The following is a 23,125-nucleotide window of genomic DNA, read 5'->3' as shown; positions in this document are numbered from 1 at the left end:
GTGTGTGTGTGTGTATTATCAACTGCTTCTTTCATGGTTGCAGCTCCCAAGGCAGTGAAATGAATTAATGTCCTGTTTGTTCAGTGTTCAATGTCATGTACAGTATATAAGAAGGTGAGCTGTCAGCAACTCAACTCAGACATCATGACATGTGAGCATGTGCAGCTTTGGTGGACTTTGATAGTCACACAGTGAAATTCTATACCAAGCGACAGCCGTCAGCTCAACAGGTCAGAGTGTACACTGCAGACTCAGACACAGAACTAACCATATCTGAAAAGCTGACCAAAAAAGACAACAACAGTAGACTTTGACAAATCACTTCCTGTGTGCAGTTGAAGTTTGTGGACGTTTTTGCTCCAAATGAGGACAGGAAAGTTGCCTGTGTTAACGGAGTTGTTGTCATAGTTAGATCTACGTCCTTGCATGCAGAGATGTCCTTTACTACGCGCACATAACATAGTTTACACACTGTTGACAAAACTCAGGGGGAATGCAAAATATTTCCACATCGGTGATTTCAGAGAAGCTGAAGGGGGTTTGAGTTTAGTCAACGTGTTGCCCAAATCAGCAGTTGCCATGGTTACTATTAGTTGGCAGCAGTGCCAGGTTAGCGGGAGAATGTATAACATGTAGTCGTGCTACGATGGGTAAATCCTTGATTTCACCTTTGCTTTCGAGACGAGATTGTGACGTCGCTTCGATCTATATTGATTTACAATCGAGATTGTGACACCGCTATTGTTTATTTGTTAAAGTTACACAGTGCAGTTTTACTGCAAGGGCCTTGCTTTACAGGGGCCGTCATCTTGCGCAATCAAGTTTCTGCAGCAGCCAAAATGAAGTAATAAAAGAAGAATGACTTTCTGGTATGCAAAGACCACTGTAATTTGCTGACAGAATTGAAAGAGAGGAATAAGTGGAGGAGTCCTTTGTTACAATCTGAATTAGATGTAATTAATGCTTACACACTGAACTTTGCATTCAAACTGCAGGGAATTATAATAATGGTGGCTTACTTCTGGTACTTCGAGGATTCCCAGCAGCTCAGTTTTTCCAGGGGCCCCTCACAAAGTTAATCCGTCCATGAACTTAACATCACCTGACAATTCTCTCAGTAGTCTGTGAATGCAGCTGCATTTTCTTTTCTTTTTCTTTTTTTTTTATTATGTGATATTACAATTAACTGGACACTTGACACCTCTGATAACCAATCACCTCTCATTTGTCACGAGTTTCATTCACATCCACTGACACGCCTCGGCAGGAAGTGACGACTGTGACCACGAGCGTGACGAACGGCTTGTTCGAAAATACAACAAGGAAGTGACAGTTAATTGTGAAAGACAATAAACGGCGGATAAAAACTGTCTCCATACCGGGGGTCCCTTCGCTCGCTTGTCGGTTGTCGGGGGAGGGTTAAGTCGGCGTGGACTTGCCCGGGAGCCCGTTTGTGCTCGTTACAAGGATTTCTGCTTGTAGCCAGCTAGCTAGCTAGCGATGAACACGGACGTGGAATTTCACATCAGGCAGAACTATCCTTGGAACAAGCTCCCCGCTAACGTCAAACAGGTACTGGACACTGAGGTTTTTATCAGGTCAGGGATGAAGGGGGGGTTTGGATTTAGTGTATGCGCGTGCATGTGTGTGTGTGTGTATGTGTATGTATGTATGTGTGTGTGTGTGTGTGCGCGCGCGCCTGTCAATGTCACCGCGCTCGCTCCCTCTTTTCCTCTGCAGCGGTGACCATCACTGTTTTACCCTCAGGCTTCAACACACTCTCATCACATGACACAAAGCGAGCCGAGTCACATTGACTTATATTTCTCTGTGCCACAATCCAAAGCAGTTTGTATTGTAATATTATAGGATAAGTGATTATTTGTTTGCTCTGTGACTCTCTCTCTCTCTCTTTTTTAACCCCCCCCCCCAAATTACTTCATTGTTGAAATGTTATAATTGAAGATGTGTGTTTTTTGTTTATTCACTGTTTATTATTATGCGTGAGCTACTGGATACTGGAATTTTGCCAAGAGGATAAATAACCTACATACCTACACACCTGTCTAACTACTCATCTACTTACAGATAAACCTACCCACCTAACTACTCACTTACCTACCTTTGTACCTATCTGCCCATTTACACATCTACCTATGATGGATGCACAATGTATAGAAAATGTATAGTCATGAAGAAATTAGCATGCATGCACTAAAATATCACAAAGACTGCTCAAACCTTATCATAAAGGTAGATGAATGTTATAAGGCAGGCAATAAAATGATCAATAAAACTATGCTACTGTATGGAATGGAAATAATGCATTTTTTGTCAGTGTCTGCATTGCTTACTCTGTCTGGTGTCTGTCAGCAGCACTCGGTATACTTCAATATTAGTTTATTTATCACAAGTCACATTGTCATCACAGTAGTCAACAGTTTTTTTCTACACACACAGCCACCCACCACCACCTAAGTCTTCTCTACTCTACTGTACTGTACTCTGCTTTACTGTTTGTGCTGAGACCTTCACATTAAACCACCAGAAAGGGGGGGTAATATTGGAAGAATCCTTACGGAACAATAGAGGAGGAATCATTCTTTAGCAATTGACAGACATGCAGTAAATGTCATGAGCACAGATTAAAGTTGCAAAACAGATTTACAGTCTATGACACCATTATCGATTGTTAACATTGATCTTTATTTTAGTAGCTGGTTAATGGTCTATATTTACATAGTACTTTTCTAGTCTTGATGACCACTCAAAGCTGCATTACACTACAGTTTTGCCACTCACATTTTCATACACATTCAGTCACACATTCATACAGCATATTTATATGCAGCTCTTTTTTTTCTATCACACATTCATACATATTCACACGCTGCCAGCACAGGCGTCAGGAGCAACGTGAGATTAAGTGTCTTGCCCAAGGACACATGTAGACTAGCTGAGCTGGGAAGATGACTCACTCTACCACTGATCCACTGCCGCCTCGTAGATGTCACCTTATTGCAATTATACCTGTGCGCTGGATGTTTTTCCGCTTGGCAGTGTCAAAAAATCCAGCGCTTGTTTTGACATTAATAGTCTGCTTAGATCCATCATCCTGGTTTAAACTTGGTGAAAAGGAGGGTGGGTTGGACAGGTGCATACAATGTTTTTCTGTTGTTGTTCAAGCTGCATGTACAGTATTCCCATGTGTCAGTTGTCTCAAGCTGTTCCTCTGTGTGTCAACTAGTTTGAGATAATGTAACTGAAATTTAAATCAGAATGTCTTCATTATCATTGCACATTTACTCTGAATGCAATTTCATTTTTCCTCATTGATACCCTTTCTGATACTTTGGAATTGATATTTTTCTGCCAATCCTAATCCGTCCATCCATCCATCCATTGTCTACCGCTTATCGGCTGCTGGAGCTAATCCCAGTTGACATAGGGCATATGGCAGGGAACACCTTGGACAAGTCACCAGTCCATCACGGGGCCAATCATAGACACATATCAATTTTTACAATACACCTTCAATTTAGAGTGTTCAATCAACCATTGCATGTTATTGGACTGTGGGAGGAAACCGGAGTACCCGGAGAAAACCCATGCACACATGGGGAGAACATGACGGGGACGTGAATCAGCAACCTTCTTGGTGTGAGGCAACAGTGCTAGCCACGTGCGCCACTGTGTGGACCCCAATCATAATCACTGTTGTTTTTCCTTAAATTTGTTTCCTCAACTTGATAAGCTACATTGTGAGAATATTGTTGCTGATATTGATCCAACATGTCTGACTCATGTGTGTCTCAAATTACTATGCATTAAATCTGGACCAGGTCATATTCAAGCATGGAAAATCACTTCACATTGCAGACAGTGTGTGAGGAAAATGAGATGTGAAGGGGGTCAAAGTATTTTTCTTTTGCATTCTACCAAGTAAATTCAGCCACTGTCTTATCTGTGTTTTTGTGTGTTTTTTTTCCTGCAGAGTTTGGGGAACTCTCAGCGAGAGTATGAGAAGCATGTGCAGCTCTATAGCATCCGCAACCAGCTGCGATTCCGCAATAACCTAGGTAGGCTTTAAGTTTGACCCTCACACTAGTGGGAAACATGCACCTATGCACATATAATAATCATACAGTTTGAACTATTTTTGGTGCATGTATAAACTAGCAGCATAATGTGAAATTTATTTTCAAGGTCATGTTGTAAACACATATTATATCACAGGTACATCAGTCATGACTCTTCTCTTAGCCCATTTGTATGTGCATGAGTTCCTGTTACAGAGTGATTGATATTGACAATATCCTTAAGCATATCTGTCTTCAAAGATTGAGGAACTGATTATATTACAGTCAAGTAAGAAGTCCATCTACAAATGTCTCTAAATAGATACGCAATAGTATAAACTTTATCCAATCATTTGTATTATATTCTGGTGTGTCCGTCTGGAGTTTGTTGCCAATCAATATTCCTTTTTTAACTTGGATTGATCTGGTGTAGATGGATTCTCAGTCACCCTGGGCTTTGACCTGACCACTGTGTGTGTTTTCTGATCAGTGCGGCATGTGAGGAAGGACGAGCGCAAGTATTATGAGGAGCTTCTAAAGTACAGCCGGGACCACCTGATGCTGTACCCGTACCACCTGTCTGACATCATGGTCAAAGGCCTGCGAGTCACTCCCTTCTCATATTACATAGGAATCATGGAGGTAAGAAGCTGCATTGCTGCATTGCAGGAGACGATAGGGACTATGTTTAATGTAGCTTATCATAATCTCAGTAAGTAGGCTGTCACACAACTGAACATCTATCCTTGTGCACACATTGTGTGAATACCCTTGCTGTTGCCTTTTCTCTGACAGTAACACAGGTGATTTCACAATGTCATTTGCGCTTTCAGAACAATGAGGTGGGTAAGCTCAAAGGGACCAGGCAGAGATTCTTGTTGCGCAGCAGCAGAGATTTTGTAATTGCTTTGGAAACAGTCTCTGTTAATTTAAACTGAACAATGCCCCCAGCTTTGAACATTCTTGGAAAAGCATCCGATGCTGCCTTGTGCTGTATGTTCTTCTTTACACTAACAATAGCAATATACCACGTTATGACATTCTACAACATATCTGCTAAAAGGTTTCATTCATCTGGTACAGCTGTACCATTGTCTACCCAAAGCTATACAATTGTGCATTAAATAGAGGAGAAATCTGTCTTCCTCACCAGTTTGCCTGAGTTAGTCATACACTTTAATTACATGTCATTTAGAGGGACGGTTTTATAACAATGGCTCATTGTGCATTACACTCTATTCAGTTAGTTCATGAAATGTTCTGTTGCTATGGAAGAGCATGCAGTCTAATGTTCATAATGTTACAACTTCCCACATTGATGTCCTGGCATCAGTCAGGCACTAGGTGTCAGTCAGTGTCTGCTGAAGCCTCATTCATCAGCTCAGGGAGACACAGAATATGATCCAGGTTTAAACACATCAAGAGGAAACATAATACTGTTTGCTCTGCAGTCAGTTTGGAGTGAATATCAGTGTTCCCTTTAAAAGGTCATTCATACTACAAATACTGTCAAATACCTATAATTTATTTATTATTTGTATTTGTTCTGTTACACATGATGAGGATGCTGATGAGACATATTTATTGTGTTTTTCTCTACAAATCAAAATTAATTTGTTTGGCACCAACTCACAGTGCTTCACATTAAAACACTGCGCCAACCCCCCCACACACACACATACATCCATAAATACACATGTCATAATTTCACAATCTTGTGTGTGTGTGTGTGTTTCCACATTTGATTGTGCCACTTCCCATTTCATCAGAACAGATGTCTTTTGTTGATTGACCTCACTTACAAACACAACTAAAACCACTTTGTAATATTTTATCCTGAGCTCATGCAGGTTGTACCCACTTTTCCCCTGCATGCCATTCCAAATTTGACTGAGCTTAAAATGTGACGTCAAATTGCCAGAGGCTATGTCATCTTCCAATAATCCGGTTTAAGCACTTAATGAAAATGGGGAGAAGAAATTAACATGGCTGCTCAGATCTGCTAATCCTGTTATTAATCATAGAAAGGGGGAAGGGAACATTTAGTTTAATTCTTCTCTTCTTGTCTCCTTTCTGTTTTCGCACCTCCAGGATATTATGAACAGTGAGAAGAGTTACGACTCCTTGCCCAACTTCACTGCCGCAGACTGTAAGTGCCCCCACCCTCTCCATTTTTTCCCCCTTACTGGTGACTTCTGTGCAATTCTCAACTCTGAAACTTTCCATCTGTGTCTCTATTTACCACATATTTTACTAGCACTTCTTGATTTTAAGTGTCAGCGATCAAGGAGTTAAAACATTCACTATGAGAAGAGTCGTTGGGTCTAAATCGTGGTCAGGAGATCGATAGATGGACAATTATACTTAGTTATTTTAATTCCAGCTAAGATTGGTTAGTCTCTTCTACTTTGGATCTACTGTGTTTTACATCACTGTAAACTCAGAAAAAGGTGTAAAGATGTCACCTTCAGGAAATTATAACTGTAAATGTATTTTATTTACATTTGGTCAACCAAATGATTCACAAGGAAAATATTTAGCTTTTTAATTGATATTTTTTTCTCTCTCAAATTTTTTTAAAACCTAATCCTAGTTATCTTAAATAACAAAGAAATCATGCTATAGTTTTTCATATCTCTGAGATCAACTTAATTAATAAATAAAAGCAAAGAAAAACTGGACAGTTTGTTATTAATTCCATAGGTAAATATTGCTTCTCAAAGAATGAGATGTAAGTTAGGTGTGAGAGCAGTTTCAGTGTTGGTTAACTTTCTAGTGTCAAGTGAAACGGGCTTTGCCATGAGACACTGCAGCATGGAGGTGCTGTTCTGCCAGGACACAGAAACAGAAGGTTGTCAGCAGGCTGATGGAGCCGTGCTCAGGGGAGCCGCTCGTTCCTCTCATCTCCCCGGGGGAGCTTTGGAAGTGTCAAGCAGAAGTGGGTGGTTGGAGAAGCAGTAAAAATGTGTGTGTGAGAGAGTATTGAGTGGGTGGATGTTTGTGTGTTATGTCTGTGTCTTGTTGAAACAGCAGGATGTGGGTACAGGATTCTGCTGTTTTAGGAGGCTGAAATAAGAATGTCCCTTGCTGGTCCCTGCCTGCACTGGCAGTCATCCCAGCACATTTTTCCAGGCCTGTGCAGCACAGGCAAGAGGAGGTGGCAAGGGTGGATTTGCATAACTCTGCACTATACTGACTGTTATATGACCCAGGGTTTTCTCAGATTCACAGTGTTAACTAAATTTGAGGTCATGTAGTGTTTACATGTGCACTTATTATAAGAGATCCCTTGTATGTACCATGGCAGATAGATAAGCGTTGTAGTGTTAGTGTGTTGAGATGGTGTGCAGATCGTATTTGTGTGGGGACACACACACAGAATGTTGATGAGTCACTATTATGGCTAAGGTCCTATGTTTGTTGAAATAACTTTCCAATATGAAGTTGGAAATGGTCGCATTCACAAACTTTACTTCTTGATGTAATTTTTTTTCTTAAGCCTCTGAGGCTTTAACTGAAAAAAAAAAAATCCACTGACAATTTTGTAGCTGTGCAGTAGCAGCCAAATGTGTTTGCTGTAGGGTGAATGTGCAGCCAGTACATCATCATAGCCACTGAGTTTTTTTTACCGACTTACTCGGTAGACTCATTGTCGCATTGCTCACAGGTCTGCGGCTGCTTGGCATTGGGAGAAACCAGTACATTGACCTGATGAACCAGTGCAGGTCGTCTAAAGTAAGTATTACATTTTCTATAATAGAAAATGTGCAAATTTCCCTTTGGAGTGTCGTCTTTAATATTAAATATTGGCTTGATAGTAATTCTAACGACAAACTCACAGTGATTAACATCAAGCATTATGAAGGTTACTAATCATTATCACCGTCATTTCATAACTTTGGTGACCTGAGTTGTATTTGTGTTTGTTGTTGTCAGAAATTCTTCCGCAGGAAATCGGCACGGGATCTGCTACCAGCGAAACCAGTAGAGATCTCTGTGGAGCCATGGTGGGTAGCTCAGACTGGCTACATCACTGAGGATGATATCAGGGTGAGATGAGAACGGCATCAGTTTAATTTATGTGTTTAGATATGATATTTGCAGGAAAAACACATTTTCTTTGGAAACTAAGTCTGTGGGACACGTCAGATTTACTTAAATTTAGCTATTATAACTGATGTTGTTTATATCTATAATCTATCTATAAACTGATGAATAGAATAAAATGTCTAGGCGTGATTTTTAATCTAAATTTCTTTTCAAATGTGCTTGTTATGCTCCCCAATTGACACCTGTTGATCCCTTGATCCTGCATGTTGCATGTGGAGATCTCACCTGCCAAGTTCCCAGACATTTATTCATATGTAAATCTGCTCCACTGCCACTGTTGTTCACCGGAGATGAATTTCGACATCCATAGAAACGGACTCACGTCTTGCACAGGTTTACCTAAATGTTGTCACATTCGTGTGTGTAATTACAGATCTGTTCTCCAGCTGAGAAGAAATCTATTGATAAGATGATAGATTCTGGTCCTCAGCTGGCTGGTTCAACTGAGTACAATGTCGTCTTAAGTAAGTATCTCTCACATTTTGGTATGATATGTACAGTTCTTAAAAATACAATGACTGACTATTTTACATTTTAGATTATTATTATTCTAAGATGTTGAAAAGTATCACAGGGAAATAGCAGGGATTTTGGCAAGCATCTCGCTCTTTCTTCCCTCTCCATCCTGAGTGATCTGACCACATGCAGACAGATGTTAAGTTCAGCTCTGATGGCACCCAATGCCTCCTGTGTTTGCTGAATGTGTCCTCAGATACGGTCACAAAAACCAGTTTCCTCTGTCATGCCACATGCTCCTCAAGTAGGATTAAAGCCTGCTCGCTTATCTTACATTTTTATACTCTTCTCACAGCCGCAGTACATGATTTAGTTCATTCTAGCGGTTATGATCTTATTTCATGTTGCAGTGGTGTAGCTTTGATTCACCCACAACATTATTTCTGTCTGTCTCTACCTGTCAATGGCACTGAAACATACACGCATACTCAAAGTGATACTAGACAGACACATCTGTACAGTTACACACATATACTTTTGTTCTTGCAAGCAGAAATGAAGTTGGTGTGTATTTGCAAACAGTGACATCTGGTCATGTGTGGTCAAAGGAGATGCATGCAGGACACATTTTATTGGTGTGTGATCAGCTCTACTTAAGGGTGTCCACGTTTGACTGGGTCTTTCAGGAAAAATGCTAATTCCAGGTCTAAACATGGCCCATGTTTCTCTCTCTGTCTTGCTCTCCCCAAAGTAATATTTCCAGGGTTGCCAGTTTTCCAGTCCATCACAGGGCCACAAACAACCATTCACTCCCACCTACGGTCTATTAAGAGTGTCCAATTCACCTAATCCCCAAATCTGCATGTTTTTGGACTGCGGGAGGAAACCGTAGAACCCATAGATAACCCACTTACACATGGGAGAACATACAAATTCCATGGAGAAAGGCCTTTGCTTTGACAGGGTCACAAATCCAGGTCTTCTTGCTGCAAAGGCATGAGTGCTAACCGCTACACCAACTGTGTGGCCCTACTTTACATAGAACATTTCAGCACAAAATGCCTCCATTTACACTCCCCTAAGAGAATTGCTTTGCATTTCCTATGCCCACCTCAAGCAATATGACTTATTTTTTTTAATAATTCATGAGCACAGCAAAAATGATAGCTTTACAGCAGACAATGATGTTGTAAAAGACATTGCTCCACTGTCCTCCATTTTCCTAATTTGATCTGGCCCACTGTCTTGTTGAATTTATGTCCCACACATACGTTTGATTCAGCTGGAAAAACAAACGAAACAAGCTGCCTCCATATGGTTTCCATAAGAATATATTTGCATTAAAAACATAGAAATTAGGATGACGGCATCTTAAAATAATTGGTACAGCACTAGCCACAGCGTTATCATGTCAAACATGTCACTTCACCATTTTTCCAGTGATGTCAGAAGTTTTTTTCTGCTGACATTTGAACATGGAGGCAGGTACTGGGGTTGCAGTTTAAGGTCTCGCATCGATGTGTTGCTGTGAATTTAAAAGACATAGCACAGCGACTAAAGTTGTGTCCATGCAGTTTAGATGTTAATTAGAGAGGAGTCTGACAGCCGTGAGCCTCTGCCACTGGAGTGCTGGGGAATAAGCGGGAATACAATTAAATACCAGAGGTGCAGGGTGATTTGAATACAAGTAGCTGTTTAAATGAGATTTTGCATTTCCCACTGCCCTTGAAAGCACAATTCTCTATTTTGCTCAGAAGCAGTTCAGTTTACACAGTCTATGTTTTATAGATGTGAATGAGGAGAACTACAGTTATGTTAACAACGTCATTCTACACTTGTGCTTTTATTACAGGCTTGTACAACCGAGGCTTCATTTACTTGGATGTTCCCATATCTGATGACAGCTGCATCTCCGGTATATGACCCTGTCTGTGTGTGTGTGTATGTGTGTAAACATCCTGTTATTATCCTCACTAAGCAATTACTGTGACTCTGTATGTAATTAAAATGCAACGGCAGGAACATAAGCGAGCCTTGCGCTTAATGGACTTGCCTTGCAGTGTCTAATAGTATCACTACAGACATGCACAGTACTTAAAAACAGTTCAACAGAAAAATAAAAGTGTAATTTCGGATGTTTGGATGTTAATTACTGTTTGTGTTTTTCAGTGCCCCCGCTGGAAGGCTTTGTTATGAACCGTGTCCAGGGTGATTACTTTGAAACGCTTCTCTATAAAATCTTTGTGTCCATTGATGAGCAGACAAATGTAGCAGAGGTGAGCTTTAGAGAGTTTATTGCTGTGCTCATTGGAAGTGATATGACTCCCTGTGTGTCTGATCAACTTTTCAACCCTTTTTTTACCCACCCTCCTGTTCCTTTCTTCCTCTGCGACTCTCAGCTGGCGAATGTGCTGGAGATTGACCTGGACTTAGTGAAGGTATGAATCTACTTGCTTGTTGCCAAATATGGAAGTTTATTTATGTAATGCTAATTACCTTCACTAATGCACTAACTGAAGACTAGAGGAATGGTTGACCTGAAAAACGTGAAGCCCAGTGTTACAATTGTCACTTACAAAATGCTGTAGTCATTATTTTTATTCTACTCAGGCTTTAAAAATGTTTTCCACAGTGTAGAAGTGAGTATATATACCAGTGTGTGACGACTATGTGAGGAAGAGGAGGATGATGAGAGAACAAATTATTATCTTATTGAGAATAAATCTGCCTCCTGTGAAAAGTCCATAGCAGACTTTCCTCGACCTATTAACACCACTGTATTTTAACCTTGGTGATAATGGTGTTACTTCAAGAGCTCAATATTTTCTCAGGTCGCACTTGGTATAAAAGGTTTGAGAATCACTGCTCTAGGAAGTTCAAATCAAAATGAAAGCAAATTGGTCAGAAAAGTAGGCAAATTTTGTTGCCCACACACAGTTTCAGATTAGATCCATTATTATTCTCTACAACTTAATCAGTGGGCTGCGCAGCAGCATTCCAGTTGATCTGATGCCCGAGTTTGAACAGTTTCCTATTCGCTCTGTGTCAAACACAGAGCCAGATTCCCTTTCAGTATCAGGACCTTCAGTGGAATGGGCTGAACTCCCCTGTCCCTCAGTCTCTTTTCATTATTGCTACTAAAAAGCAACTCCTCATAGAAGTGATTTAAGGCAGCAGTGGCAGCTGTTCTCCAGGAGAATCCCTCTAACTTCAGAGATGATTGAGACACCTGAGAGTTACCCTTTGTGTCAAATCTTCTGCATCTTGACTTGAGTTTTCTATTCCACTTTTGAGACAGTCAGTGGAATTGTAATTGTAGATGCTGTGGATCATGAAGTGAATATAACCTTAAGGTGAATTCAGGCAGAGCATCGTGTCCATCAAATCGCTTACAATTATTTAACCACACAACCATCACTTGGCCTTTACATATGCGCGGATAGTTATTTTTGTCTGTGGCTGTTTATCGCAGTGTGAAATATTGCCAAGAAATAGTTTGACACTTAAAAGTATAACTTCATGCAAGTGCTAGTTGAGGATTAGAGGTCTATGATATATGACTGACTCTGAATACCTGACCATTGGATCAAATGCCCTATTTTCTTTATTTTTATTTAAAGAATGCAGTGTCCATGTACTGTCGCCTCGGCTTTGCTGTCAAGAAAGGTCAGGGTTTCAGCTCTGACCTGCTCCACCCAACCTGGAAGAACGCTCCTTCGGTCAACAGACTCAAGTATGTGCATCCTTACATTATTTTCTTATAACAAGCCTCTAGCAACAAGATGCCATAATTCTCCCATAACAAGTTTCACAAGAATGGGTTTACTTTTGGAATAGAAAGATTTCAACCAACTCTACTGATATCATTACTTTTTCTTATGATCTGTCTTGTGCGTTAGGAGCACCATGGACCCTCAGAAGATGCTGCTGTCCTGGGAGCAGGGCAGTCCGGTTATGGAGGGAGGCTCCTCTGCCACTGACACTGATACCACCAGTCTGGAAGACCAAGGTCTTGGCACATACACACACACACACGCACTCCTCCAAGCATGTATGCTAATAAGTGCTAAGTGATTGTTAAGAAAGCTTTGTCATGTCTCTGTAAGTCATTTTCACATTGTTAGGTGTTAGTTTGAATTAATTTTTTGGTTTAATTTAGATTTTGTCCTGGATGTTAATCCAATATTTTGAAAATGTGTTAGATTTAATTGATTTAGGAAAACTCATTTAATTTTTCAGAAAATCCTGAGCTTATGTTCCCAAGTTCAGAAAGATGACAGTCGTGCTGCTGCTGCTGTTGTGGGTCTACATGCATTTATATTACTGCACATATATAAAGCTGTTGTTCTGTGTCTCTGTAGCTGACACAGCCAGCGTTAGCAGCCTGAGCATCCCAGCTGCACCCACCAAGAGGATTGCCTTTCTCTTTGACTCAACCCTTACAGCCTTTCTCATGATGGGCAACCTGTCTCCGGTTAGTGGATGGATGTGAACTTGCACTTGAACGAATGTTCACGTCTTTTGATTCAATATTTAAAGGCTCACAACAAACATAATTTTAATTGAAGGGTCGAGTACAATGCTGTGTGCAGCTTTTAATATTGATTCTGTGTTTGTCTTTGTATTAGAACCTGAAAAGTCATGCGGTCACCATGTTTGAGGTGGGTAAGCTGTCTGATGAGACTCTCGACAGCTTCCTGGCTGAGTTGGAGAAGGTGAGACAACACTTGGAACACAATAAATAAAAATTTATTAGTTTGGGTTTTTTGAGCTTTGTAGTTATGCCTTTATTCAAATCCTTTCTTGTGAAATTTGCAAATAGCAAATTTGATTTATTAAATAATTTATAGCCTGGTATATACAGTACATACTCACATGAGTATGACATACATGCACACAAAGTCTTGATAAATACACTCACACTTTACATTTTTCTGTTTCCAGGTAGAGAGCACAGCAGAAGGCGAAGCCCAGCGTTACTTTGACCACGCTCTGACCCTGAAAAACACCATCCTCTTCCTGCGCTACAACAAAGAACTTACTCAGGACCAGGGACATGACATCCCAAATATAGGTATCTATCTACTCTGTTATTACACCCTCTGTTACATTACTTTATGCATAACCATTCGCAAGTCCCAAAACATCATGCACACACATATATATGTGCTTGCTGTCATGCCTGTATTGTAAGTAAGCTAGAGTACATGATGCTGAGGATAACTTTCAGCTAATTTTCTTGAACAATACTTTGAACTATCAGTTCTGTGTTACAGCAGCAAATGGCTGGAATCTTAATGATTCCAATGTAACAACCAAAACTTGTTCTTTTATGTTGTGGATCAGGCTGGAAACAAAAAAAAAAGGTGCATATGTTTTAGCTGCTTTTGGCAAACTATATCTCAGTGTCAGCTGTATTTCCTCTGTGTCTGGTTACATTTAGTCCCGGCTATGGTTCTTTTTGCAGAGGCATAGAATGAGTCAATAGTGGTGCTGTATTGTTCAGAAAAAGCAGCAGAGACCGAGTTCTCTAGTGACAACAAGGCGAATTTCTGAGTCTCCATGTAGCTACCATGGTGCCACCAGATGCTGTTTGTTTGCTTTGGCATCTTGCCTCCTCTCTGATTATCTTATCTCTCAGTCCTCCTCAGCTGCTGCTTCTGCCGAGGAGTGAGCACAGAGAGCCTGCAGGCTGAAGCTAATGGTGCAAGAGTCTAGTGATGATTACTCATTTAAGAACATCTATCTGGCCAGCGGAAATAAATTGTTTAAATACTCGACAAACTGTTTTAGATTATTGTTAGAAAATCGAAAGGTTGAGCCAGAGTAAGTCTTATTATAGTGATAAAAATAACCATTCAGGTCTCCCTCTTTCTTTTGAAGGTATTAAAAAACATAATGTTAAAGTAATAGTCATTAAGTTAATGCAGTCATTGACAGGGAAACAGGGACAGGAAACAGATGGGAATAACGGAGCACCATGTGCTATTACATAAGAAAGGTACTTTTTCATACCACTATGTCATAGAAGACAGAATATCATAAACTTCATCTTAGCAGATTACTAATCAATTACCAAAATACGTGCCAAGTATTTTGGTAGTTGATTAATCATTTGAGGGTATTTTACAGGTTTATTTCAGCTTTACTATGAAAAAGAAACCAGAAAAACTGAGTGTCTTTGGTTTGTTGACAAAACAAGACATTTGATGACATTAGTCATTTCGGACCAAAAAAAGGAATCAGTTTGTCAGGATGTGCAGCCCTGTACTACAGACATACACATGATGGTTTTCAGCCTATTCTGTATTGTAGGTGTGACTCTCCATGTTCCCCGCTCTCCACTAGGTTTCCCCTTGGACATGTTGCGGTGTGAAAGCTTGCTGGGCCTGGACCAGGCAACCTGCAGCCGTGTCCTCAACAAAAACTACAAGCTGCTGGTGTCGATGGCGCCGCTCAGCAATGAGATCAGACCCATCAGCAGCTGCACGCCACAGGTATGATGACACCTGCATCGAGGGAGAACAAAGGCGACACTGGCTGTGTGACTTACTGCAATACTGATGTGTGTTTGTGTTATCGCCCACAGTTAAATGCATTTGTGCTTGTGGGTTACATGTGGTTGTGTTTGCCCCCATCGCTCTGTGTACACATTTGAGTGTTCAGAGTGATTTGTGACTCTGTGTGTGTGTGTGCGTGTGTATTCTTTGTGATCGCTCTGTCTGCAGTTGCCCCAACAACAATATACTACACAAAGAGAGAGGGAGGAGAGGGAGAGAAGAGGTGAGGCTCATGAGTAATTCCTCTGCCTGGCCAGATGCCAGATTTCTAACCGAGCGCTGAGAGACGGAGGGAAAGAAGTTTAAACTCTTAAACGCTTACACTGCTGTGACTTAGAACAGTGTCAATAAGTGTTTTCTGCTCATATCGCTTAAAACAAGCTCTGCATACAATACAATGATTCCCCCCTTTTGTTGTATTATTCCTTTGAAATATGTGAAAAATGACAGGAAATTGTCTGCCTGATGAGGTGTACGTTTAAAACACATGTATCCGTTCTACTCCACTACACCCGTGTGAGTACGCGTGTTTGTTTGTTTGTATTTCCCCCGCAGCACATTGGCCCAGCCATCCCCGAGGTGAGCTCCATCTGGTTCAAGCTGTACTTGTACCACGTGACCAGCCAAGGCCCGCCGTCTCTGCTCCTCTCCAAAGGCTCCAGACTCCGTAAACTGCCAGACACATTCCAGGTTAGCTTGAACTAATAACGAATGAATTAATTTGAATGAATAATTAAGACGTATGCTGTTTCAGATAAAAGCTAAAGAAAGCTATTATGTCACATAAGAAAAGGAATGTATGGAATAGTTTTTCCATCATCTTTGCCCTTCATTTCCTGTCCTTAAGAATTCTGTCCTTGCTGTTTCACTTGAAAGAACAGATAATGGGAACAATACAAGTAAAATTGAAGGCTTTCTTGTGTTGCCTTCATTTCTCAACAAAGCTGCAGGTTCATCAGAGTGCACCTCATTTTCCTCCTCCAAGGCTTCCCAACTGTCTTGGGATTTTTAAAATCTATCCTGGGAATAATAGACACACATGGAACAAAGGAGAATTTTATGTAGCAAATTCCCAGGGTGGATTTGGTAATATCATGAATATTGGTCATTTTATGAACCAAAGCACATTTTCTTCTTATTATTTGAAACATTATTTCTCCTTCACATTGACCTTTAATTATACAGAAAATTAGATTCTTTTCACCACTCTCTCAAAGCACATAGAAGCTATTGAGTTGCTCAGTTGACTCACCTGTTGTGGAGTGAAAACCTTCATTCTATTTTTATCGTGTAGTGTTTGCTTTAGCCGGAAGCTGACGTATCACTTTGAGCAGAGTAGTGATGTTTACACATGTTCTCTTTTGCCTCCTTAATGTAACGTTTGAAATAAAAACTGCAGGAGGTTCTGCTCCCATGGTGGTTTCACTTATTCCCAGCTCGGGAAGAATTTCTTTGTTTAATCATTTTTATTTCTTTGTCGCAGGCCTACGAAAGGTTGCTGATCACTTCCTGGGGTCATGACCCCGGAGTCGTCCCTGCATCTAATGTGCTTACCATGCTCAACGATGCGCTCACACACTCTGCTGTCCTCATCCAGGTGAACACACACACATACACTTTGTGAACCTTTTGAGGTGTTTTCAAGTTTCAATGTGAACATTTATATCTCACATTGTGCATTTCCTCATGTTGTTTATTCCATATTTGATTGTAAGTATACCATATGAAGTGTGTGTGTGTGTGTGTGTGTGTGTAAAATCCTTAGGGTCATGGTGTGCATGGCCATGGAGAGACAGTCCACATTCCTTTTCCCTTCGATGAGGAGGATCTGAAGGGAGGTAAGATGCGCTCAGCTCTGTGAATGAAGCTTTAAGACCTGTCTGTTTATTGATGACATTATACTTCCATGCTAATAAAAGCTGACTCTAAATTAAAGAATAATTAAGTGACATAAATTACTGGTAAAGTGGCATCTGGTTTGATCTTCTGCTGGTGTAGCCCAGCTGTCTTCTGTGTCCCTCGGCTGTCGTGAGAGGTTATTTGAGTAACTGTTCCTCTCCTTCACTTCAAATCAGTGGACCCTTCTCTATAAACTGTAGAGATGATTGTACTTGTTCGATTGGGCGTTTATTTTGATGCTCGTTTTGCAGGTCATCTTGACCATGTCTACATGCCTGTATTCATTGAGCTAGATTAGATATTTGCAAAAACAAGCCGTTGAACAGGTCCAGAGCAGAGAGTGCTATTTTTGTTGGTGAGTGCTTTGGCCTGTGTGGAGTTCAAGACTTCATTTTTAAACATCCTTCAACGTTGCTTCTGTTGTCTGTCTCTTCTTCCTGTGCAGATTTCTCTTATTCCAACATGTGCGTGCACAAATCGCTGCAGAAGCTGAAGGAACATGTGGACCTGGAGCACCAGTGCGGCTACATCACCATGCTCAATTCCAACAATAAGCACCGGCGAAGGGCCAGTGACAGTACTGAGTGCAGAGGTGAGCGGAACTAACAACATTTTTTTTGACTGTGTTTGCTGCATTTATAAAGAATGATGTATAGTGGAATTAGTAACAATATCCTTGCCTCTGGTGGCCAATGGCGCTGATGGTGCAAATTAGATTGTTGTTTGTCTGCATAATTGTGTCCCTTACTGTGATAGCCTTTGCTAATGGACATGGATTGAACAGTCTTAGCCTGGGGACTTTACCTGAAGATTTACAGATTTAATCTTTTTAATTTACGTGAAATGTATGTTCATACATACACAAGACACTGCGGGGATTTGATTAAACAGCGTTATGATGAAATACTGCAGTGATGCAGGAATTCAACACCTCAAAATCTTCAGACAAGACTCCGAATTTGCAAAAATAATTACTTGTACCATTTACAAATTAAATCACAATATAGGTCAAAAGTAATTTCAGTATAACCTTTTTGACCATATTTGTTCATTTAATTGTTTTCTTTCTTCTAGGAGACACTCATCTGGGCGGAGGCCTGGACACTAATGGCAGCACTGAGTCTTTTGAACTTGTGACAGAGGAGAACAACGGGGAAGGCAAAGGAAAAACAGACGGTAGGTTACCTTTGTGGTTAATGAAGACCGTAGAGGGTAAAGTGTAATATGTAGCAAAGGTTTTAATTGTAAACAGTGTGTCTCGTTTTTTTAATCCGTTTGCTCTCTTGCTCTTGTTTGTCAGCCCTCTTCTCTGAAGACGAGTGGGTCCCTCTTGAGCTGTGCTTCGGCATGCCTCTCTTTAGCTCCGAGCTCAACCGCAAAGTGTGTCGGAAAATCGCCTCGCACAAACTCTGCAGCAATGAAAGGTGAAAGAGAAAAGAAAAGAAAACACACCCAGCATTGTCATGAAACGTAACTTTTATCTGAAACACTGAGAAGTGTAAAGTGAGAAAAGAAGAAGCATTGCAGTGGTGCTAGACTTTGTTGTTCTTTCAGCCTTCAAGAACTACTTCACTCGAGCCGAAAACTATCGCTGAAGGTGTTGAGCTTTGTTCAGTCATTCCAGGTAACAACACTCTGCTGTCTCATGTTTCCTATTGAGAATACACACCAACCAGACAAAACCCAGCGCCTGTATAAATAACTAGGAGCCAGATATTTAATTACACACATAGAGTCTGTTTGACTGATTATTTGTTGGTTTAATTTGGTTTTACATCAATGCCTTTGGTTTAATGGGCATACAATTTTGTTTTGAATCGGTATTAGTTAATTAAACACACAAAAGGGACAGGTGATCGAGAGACAAAAGAGGACAAACTCTAATTTACAAGAGCAGAAATAAAAAAAAAAAACAAGGAACAAAACTAGAACAACAACATTAAAGAAAACAGCAAAAACAGACAATAGAGAACATGGAGTCATTAAAACCAGGTTTTAGAATTTTCAGCTTCTTAAATGTGAATATTTTTTTGTTTTCTTTGCTTCATATAACAACAAAATCATTTAAGGTTTGAGGTTTGGGAAGGTTTTGGGAGGTTTGGGAAAATAATCGACAGATTAATTGATCAAGAAAAATAATAGTTTATACTCACGCAAGGCACCACGGCCAGGACAAGCAGCCAGAGAGGCATTTATGGTTGGCACGTGATGTGTGTTAATATGATCCACACCCCTGGGCACCATACAAGGAAATTGCATGGATAAAATCAGCAAGATAATGTCTGCCAGGGCATATAGTGGTTACACTAGAATAATGTAATGTAATAAACCAGTGTTTTTCCAGACATTATAACCTTTTATTTACACATTTGAGTTTTGTTTTCACACCTCACTCATCTATTAAAGTACATTAGATTGATAAAGGAGATGTGTGATAGATGTGGGACGTGTTTTAAATCTAACTTCTTCCCTGTGTTGCTCTGTATTTATGCTGCAAAATCTCCTCTACAAGAGTCACAAGATCATATCTGTGGTGATTTAGTTGCTTAAAAAACATGTCTGCTTGGCTAGTTTTCTCCTAAACTCCTCCACTGACCACAGAGTTTTTGCATAGTTAGAAAAAAACTGCTGTGACATCTTTCGGAGCCCTCGTGCTGGACACACTGTGGTGAGTTCAGTCTTTACCCATAGACTGAGAGAGGAGAGAAAACGTTAAATACACAGTTGGAAATAAAGAAAGAAAAACTAATTATATACTTTCAGTTTTAGAAATCTAATGCCAAATGACCACAGGCTCTACAATAACTCCAACAGGAACCATTTTACTCAGCCTTTCCTGGCTGTTTCATGGTCACTGGCCCTCATATCCTCTCTCCCTGTCCCTGATCTCCCTGCTGATCTGTAATCTTTGCCCTGTGATGGCAGGACGGCCTCCTGCCCGCTGATATGGACAGCGGCGTGTCGAACCCTCTCAGTCAGCCCCCGGCCGAAGCTGGCGTCCCCCTGCCCGCCCTAAATCTCCTCTTCAAGGACGGACTCCTGAAGGAGTGGAGCGGGCGGGCACCACCCGCTCTGGACATCTCGTCTCTGCAGAAGGACCAGCCCACATAGAGCGGCTCCCGCGGGCGAACCTGCCGGATGTGGTCGCGAGAGGGAATCTCCTTCAAAATGGACCGCCCCGTTTTCAGCGTCACATTTCTCACTGAGGAAAATCAAGGTCCGACTCTGCATTTTCATACACGATCACAAGGAAAACACTTGTTTGTAAACTCCGTCCTTCTGTCCTCCAGTATCCCGTCATGGGAAATGAGTTTTGCCAGCACTTTGTCATTTACCACCTGTATGAGGAATCATTCTCACCAACACTAGTTACAAGTCCCCGTCTCCCTCTGTGACTCCTCATGTTCGTAGGCAGTGTTATGTGTTGGAGTGGTGCTATTATCACAGTCTATAACAGTGATGCAAGTAAACGGCATAAGACCTGGAGGACCATGCAACTGGAAACACAAATACTGTTCTCCACTGACCCCCCTCCACACACACCTCCCATCCTTTAATCATGGATGTTTTGTGATCTTTGAGAGCCCAGTGTAAAGTGGTATTGTATAGATGTTCTAAAACTGACCCACATAATAAACAAAGTGTTTGACTGACTTCTTCAGGAATCATTTGACAATATGCACATTTAAGATCCAAGTCTTGGGACTTGACCGACGACAGTGAAAGTCTTCAGTCAGACTCCCCTGCTGCCACCGTGTTGTCTCATGTTTAGTGATCTGATGCATGACACTGTTGCACAACTTGTACCGTTTAAAAAAACAAAAACAAAAAACATACTCTCTTAATATGTAATCAAAAATGGGCATTTTTTTAATTTGCACTGTGCAGTATTTCACCAAACCTGTGGATGAAGTGATGTAATTTATTTTCCTTTTTTTTGAATGTTGGATCCCCTGTAGTAGCGCACATGATTTTAGAGGACGTGTTTCAGGTCAGAGCAGATCAATTTAAAATGTTTATTTTATGCTTTATCTTTTTTTCTCAGTGCAAGAAAACACCAAAGACCATTCTTTTCCCCGTTAAAAAATAGCTTTTTTTCTTCTGTTCCTTTTTTGTTGCCTTATTACAAGCGGCCAATCAAAAAACCACAAGGTCTTCAATCAAATCGTCTGATTTAATTTCTTTGTTTTTGAACATAATATTTGTTCAAATTATTAATGTGCGTTGAGTCTGTGAAGCCAGTATTGGGTCACAAACTCAGCTGGAGAATTTGACAAGGATGACATAGTGTATCAGTCTGGTTTGTGTGCTTGAACCAGGCCTGTTGCTTGCTAGTAGCTCTCCCTGGATGCTCTCTGGTTTGTGTGCAGTGCAGTGCACAACACTCTTCTTGTCCAACCCACCACTCTCTCCAAGGGATTCTATGTACACCATGTTAGTGAAAAATGGGCTTTTTACTTGAGAGAGGAGGAGGAGGCAACTTCACTGCAAAGGCTTGCACAGACCCGAGGGATGGAAATGCAAATGCTTTGCCCAGCTTCTCGGAGATGTGATGGCCCCGAAATCTGTCTGAAGTCTGTCAGGAATTGTCAGTGGTGCTTCAAAAAGTACCGAGTACATTTTAATTCAGAGTGGTGGTAGGGCCTATTTTGCTGAGTTTTTATTTTTATTTTCATTTTAAGAATCTGCCCTGTGCAGTTGTTGACCCACTTGTGGTTGTCGTTTCTAATAATGTGTTTCTGAAATAGAGAAGAGAAAAAAAAAAGAGACTAAACATGAGGTCCTGTTGAAGCATGATGACTGTGTAGAAACTGTTGAGTGTGCGTGTTGTGTATGCGCGCGTATTGTGCACCTCACTCTTGGTGTGTCTTCATACACGTCTACCTTTTACAATTCAAGCCCCCCTCTCCCCTCCCTCCCAATCCTGCCTGGTTGTTACTTGGTTGCAGTTATTTGGTCAGTCCAAATATCTCCCATGTTCTCCCAGGTAGACTCCCACCAGAGTATTAAAAAAAAAAGAAATGCTAGTTTTATATGTTAGTCTATATTTTAGGAGATCTTAGTTGTAGCTTGTTTAATGGGAAAATGAATATCACTAAGTTAATGATAATCCTCTTGTAATTAAATGGTTTAAAAAAAGAAAAGAAAGAAAGTGACATTCCGTCAACATAACCCTCCTCTTCCATTGTTGCGCCATCACCTCTCTGTTCCGCATTCATGTTATTATTATTATTATTATTGTTATCACAACAACAAATAAATATGTAAAAAGTATATGAAAAATATAAATAAATATGTAATAAAAACAAACTCTTTTTTCCTCCATGAAAATGTCTCCCTATCTTCTCTATCGCTGATTCAAGTTCCTGTACACGGGCTCTGGATCGCAGCCAATTACTTCACATCGACATTAGGCCATGAGATGTTTTCCGTGCCAGGTGGAGCAGATGGCGTGCAACATTCAGCTCTGAGGGTGCTCTCCCCGTCTGCCCTCTCCGTCTGCCTCCACTTTTACCTATAGTAGATTTTAAGCGCCGCTGAGCTGAGATGCGACGTCTGATCTACTAGTGTGAAGCCTTTTAGAAGCTGTGACAAAGCCCACGTTTTTGGGAGGAGGATTAAGTTGTCAGTCTGTGACTGGTCGCGCCCCCACCTGACAGGTGGAGCCCTGCCTAATTGTGAACGTCTCCCATGCCTCCGTGCTCCGGTAATTTCCCATGCAGCATTACAAATTACTCCATGTCATGGGGGGGACATTAGGGGCATAAAGTGGGTCACACCACCTGAGAATAAGAAGTAGTCAAATGAGCTGCATGTCATCATTCCAGCGGTTCATTTATTTCCTGACACCTTCACCCATACACTGATATGACACCCAGCACTGCTCGGTGAAGGTGTAATACTCATCCTGCAGATTTGGTATTGGTGACTCCCATCATTAGCATTGTCAGACTGCTGTATGGCCTCAGGTTGAAATAACTATGAATAGAAGGCAGAAAAAAAAAAAAAAAAAAAAAAAAA

At 40.8% G+C, this 23,125-nt stretch overlaps 1 protein-coding gene across 1 annotated transcript; it reads left to right on the top strand.

Annotated features, from left to right (window-relative positions):
• Positions 1–1,263: 1,263 nt before the first annotated feature.
• fam91a1 (family with sequence similarity 91 member A1) lies at positions 1,264–22,434 on the top strand. The gene is made up of 24 exons (XM_058619562.1): positions 1,264–1,572; positions 3,995–4,079; positions 4,570–4,721; positions 6,171–6,228; positions 7,747–7,814; positions 8,016–8,129; positions 8,563–8,653; positions 10,498–10,560; positions 10,815–10,921; positions 11,045–11,083; positions 12,266–12,378; positions 12,545–12,654; positions 13,007–13,119; positions 13,274–13,360; positions 13,590–13,719; positions 14,994–15,142; positions 15,761–15,895; positions 16,689–16,802; positions 16,971–17,043; positions 17,550–17,696; positions 18,179–18,280; positions 18,405–18,528; positions 18,659–18,728; positions 20,030–22,434. The coding sequence occupies exons 1-24, from the start codon at positions 1,501–1,503 to the stop codon at positions 20,213–20,215; spliced, it is 2,502 nt and encodes an 833-aa protein (XP_058475545.1). The 5' UTR covers positions 1,264–1,500; the 3' UTR covers positions 20,216–22,434.
• The last annotated feature ends 691 nt before the right edge of the window (positions 22,435–23,125 follow it).

The sequence above is a fragment of the Solea solea genome, chromosome 20 (genome assembly GCF_958295425.1).
Source record: "Solea solea chromosome 20, fSolSol10.1, whole genome shotgun sequence".
In the NCBI taxonomy this organism is placed as follows: domain Eukaryota; kingdom Metazoa; phylum Chordata; class Actinopteri; order Pleuronectiformes; family Soleidae; genus Solea; species Solea solea.
The sequence above is the reverse complement of the archived record's forward strand: the minus strand, read 5'-3'. Positions and strand labels throughout refer to the sequence as shown.

Bases quoted from the DNA above. Each gene is read 5' to 3' on its own strand.
- fam91a1 (XM_058619562.1), top strand. From the start codon at position 1,501: ATGAACACGGACGTGGAATTTCACATCAGGCAGAACTATCCTTGGAAC. The intron at 11,084-12,265 runs GTATGAATCTAC...TTTTATTTAAAG, and splicing joins TTGACCTGGACTTAGTGAAG to AATGCAGTGTCCATGTACTG. The intron at 17,044-17,549 runs GTAAGATGCGCT...CTTCCTGTGCAG, and splicing joins TGAGGAGGATCTGAAGGGAG to ATTTCTCTTATTCCAACATG.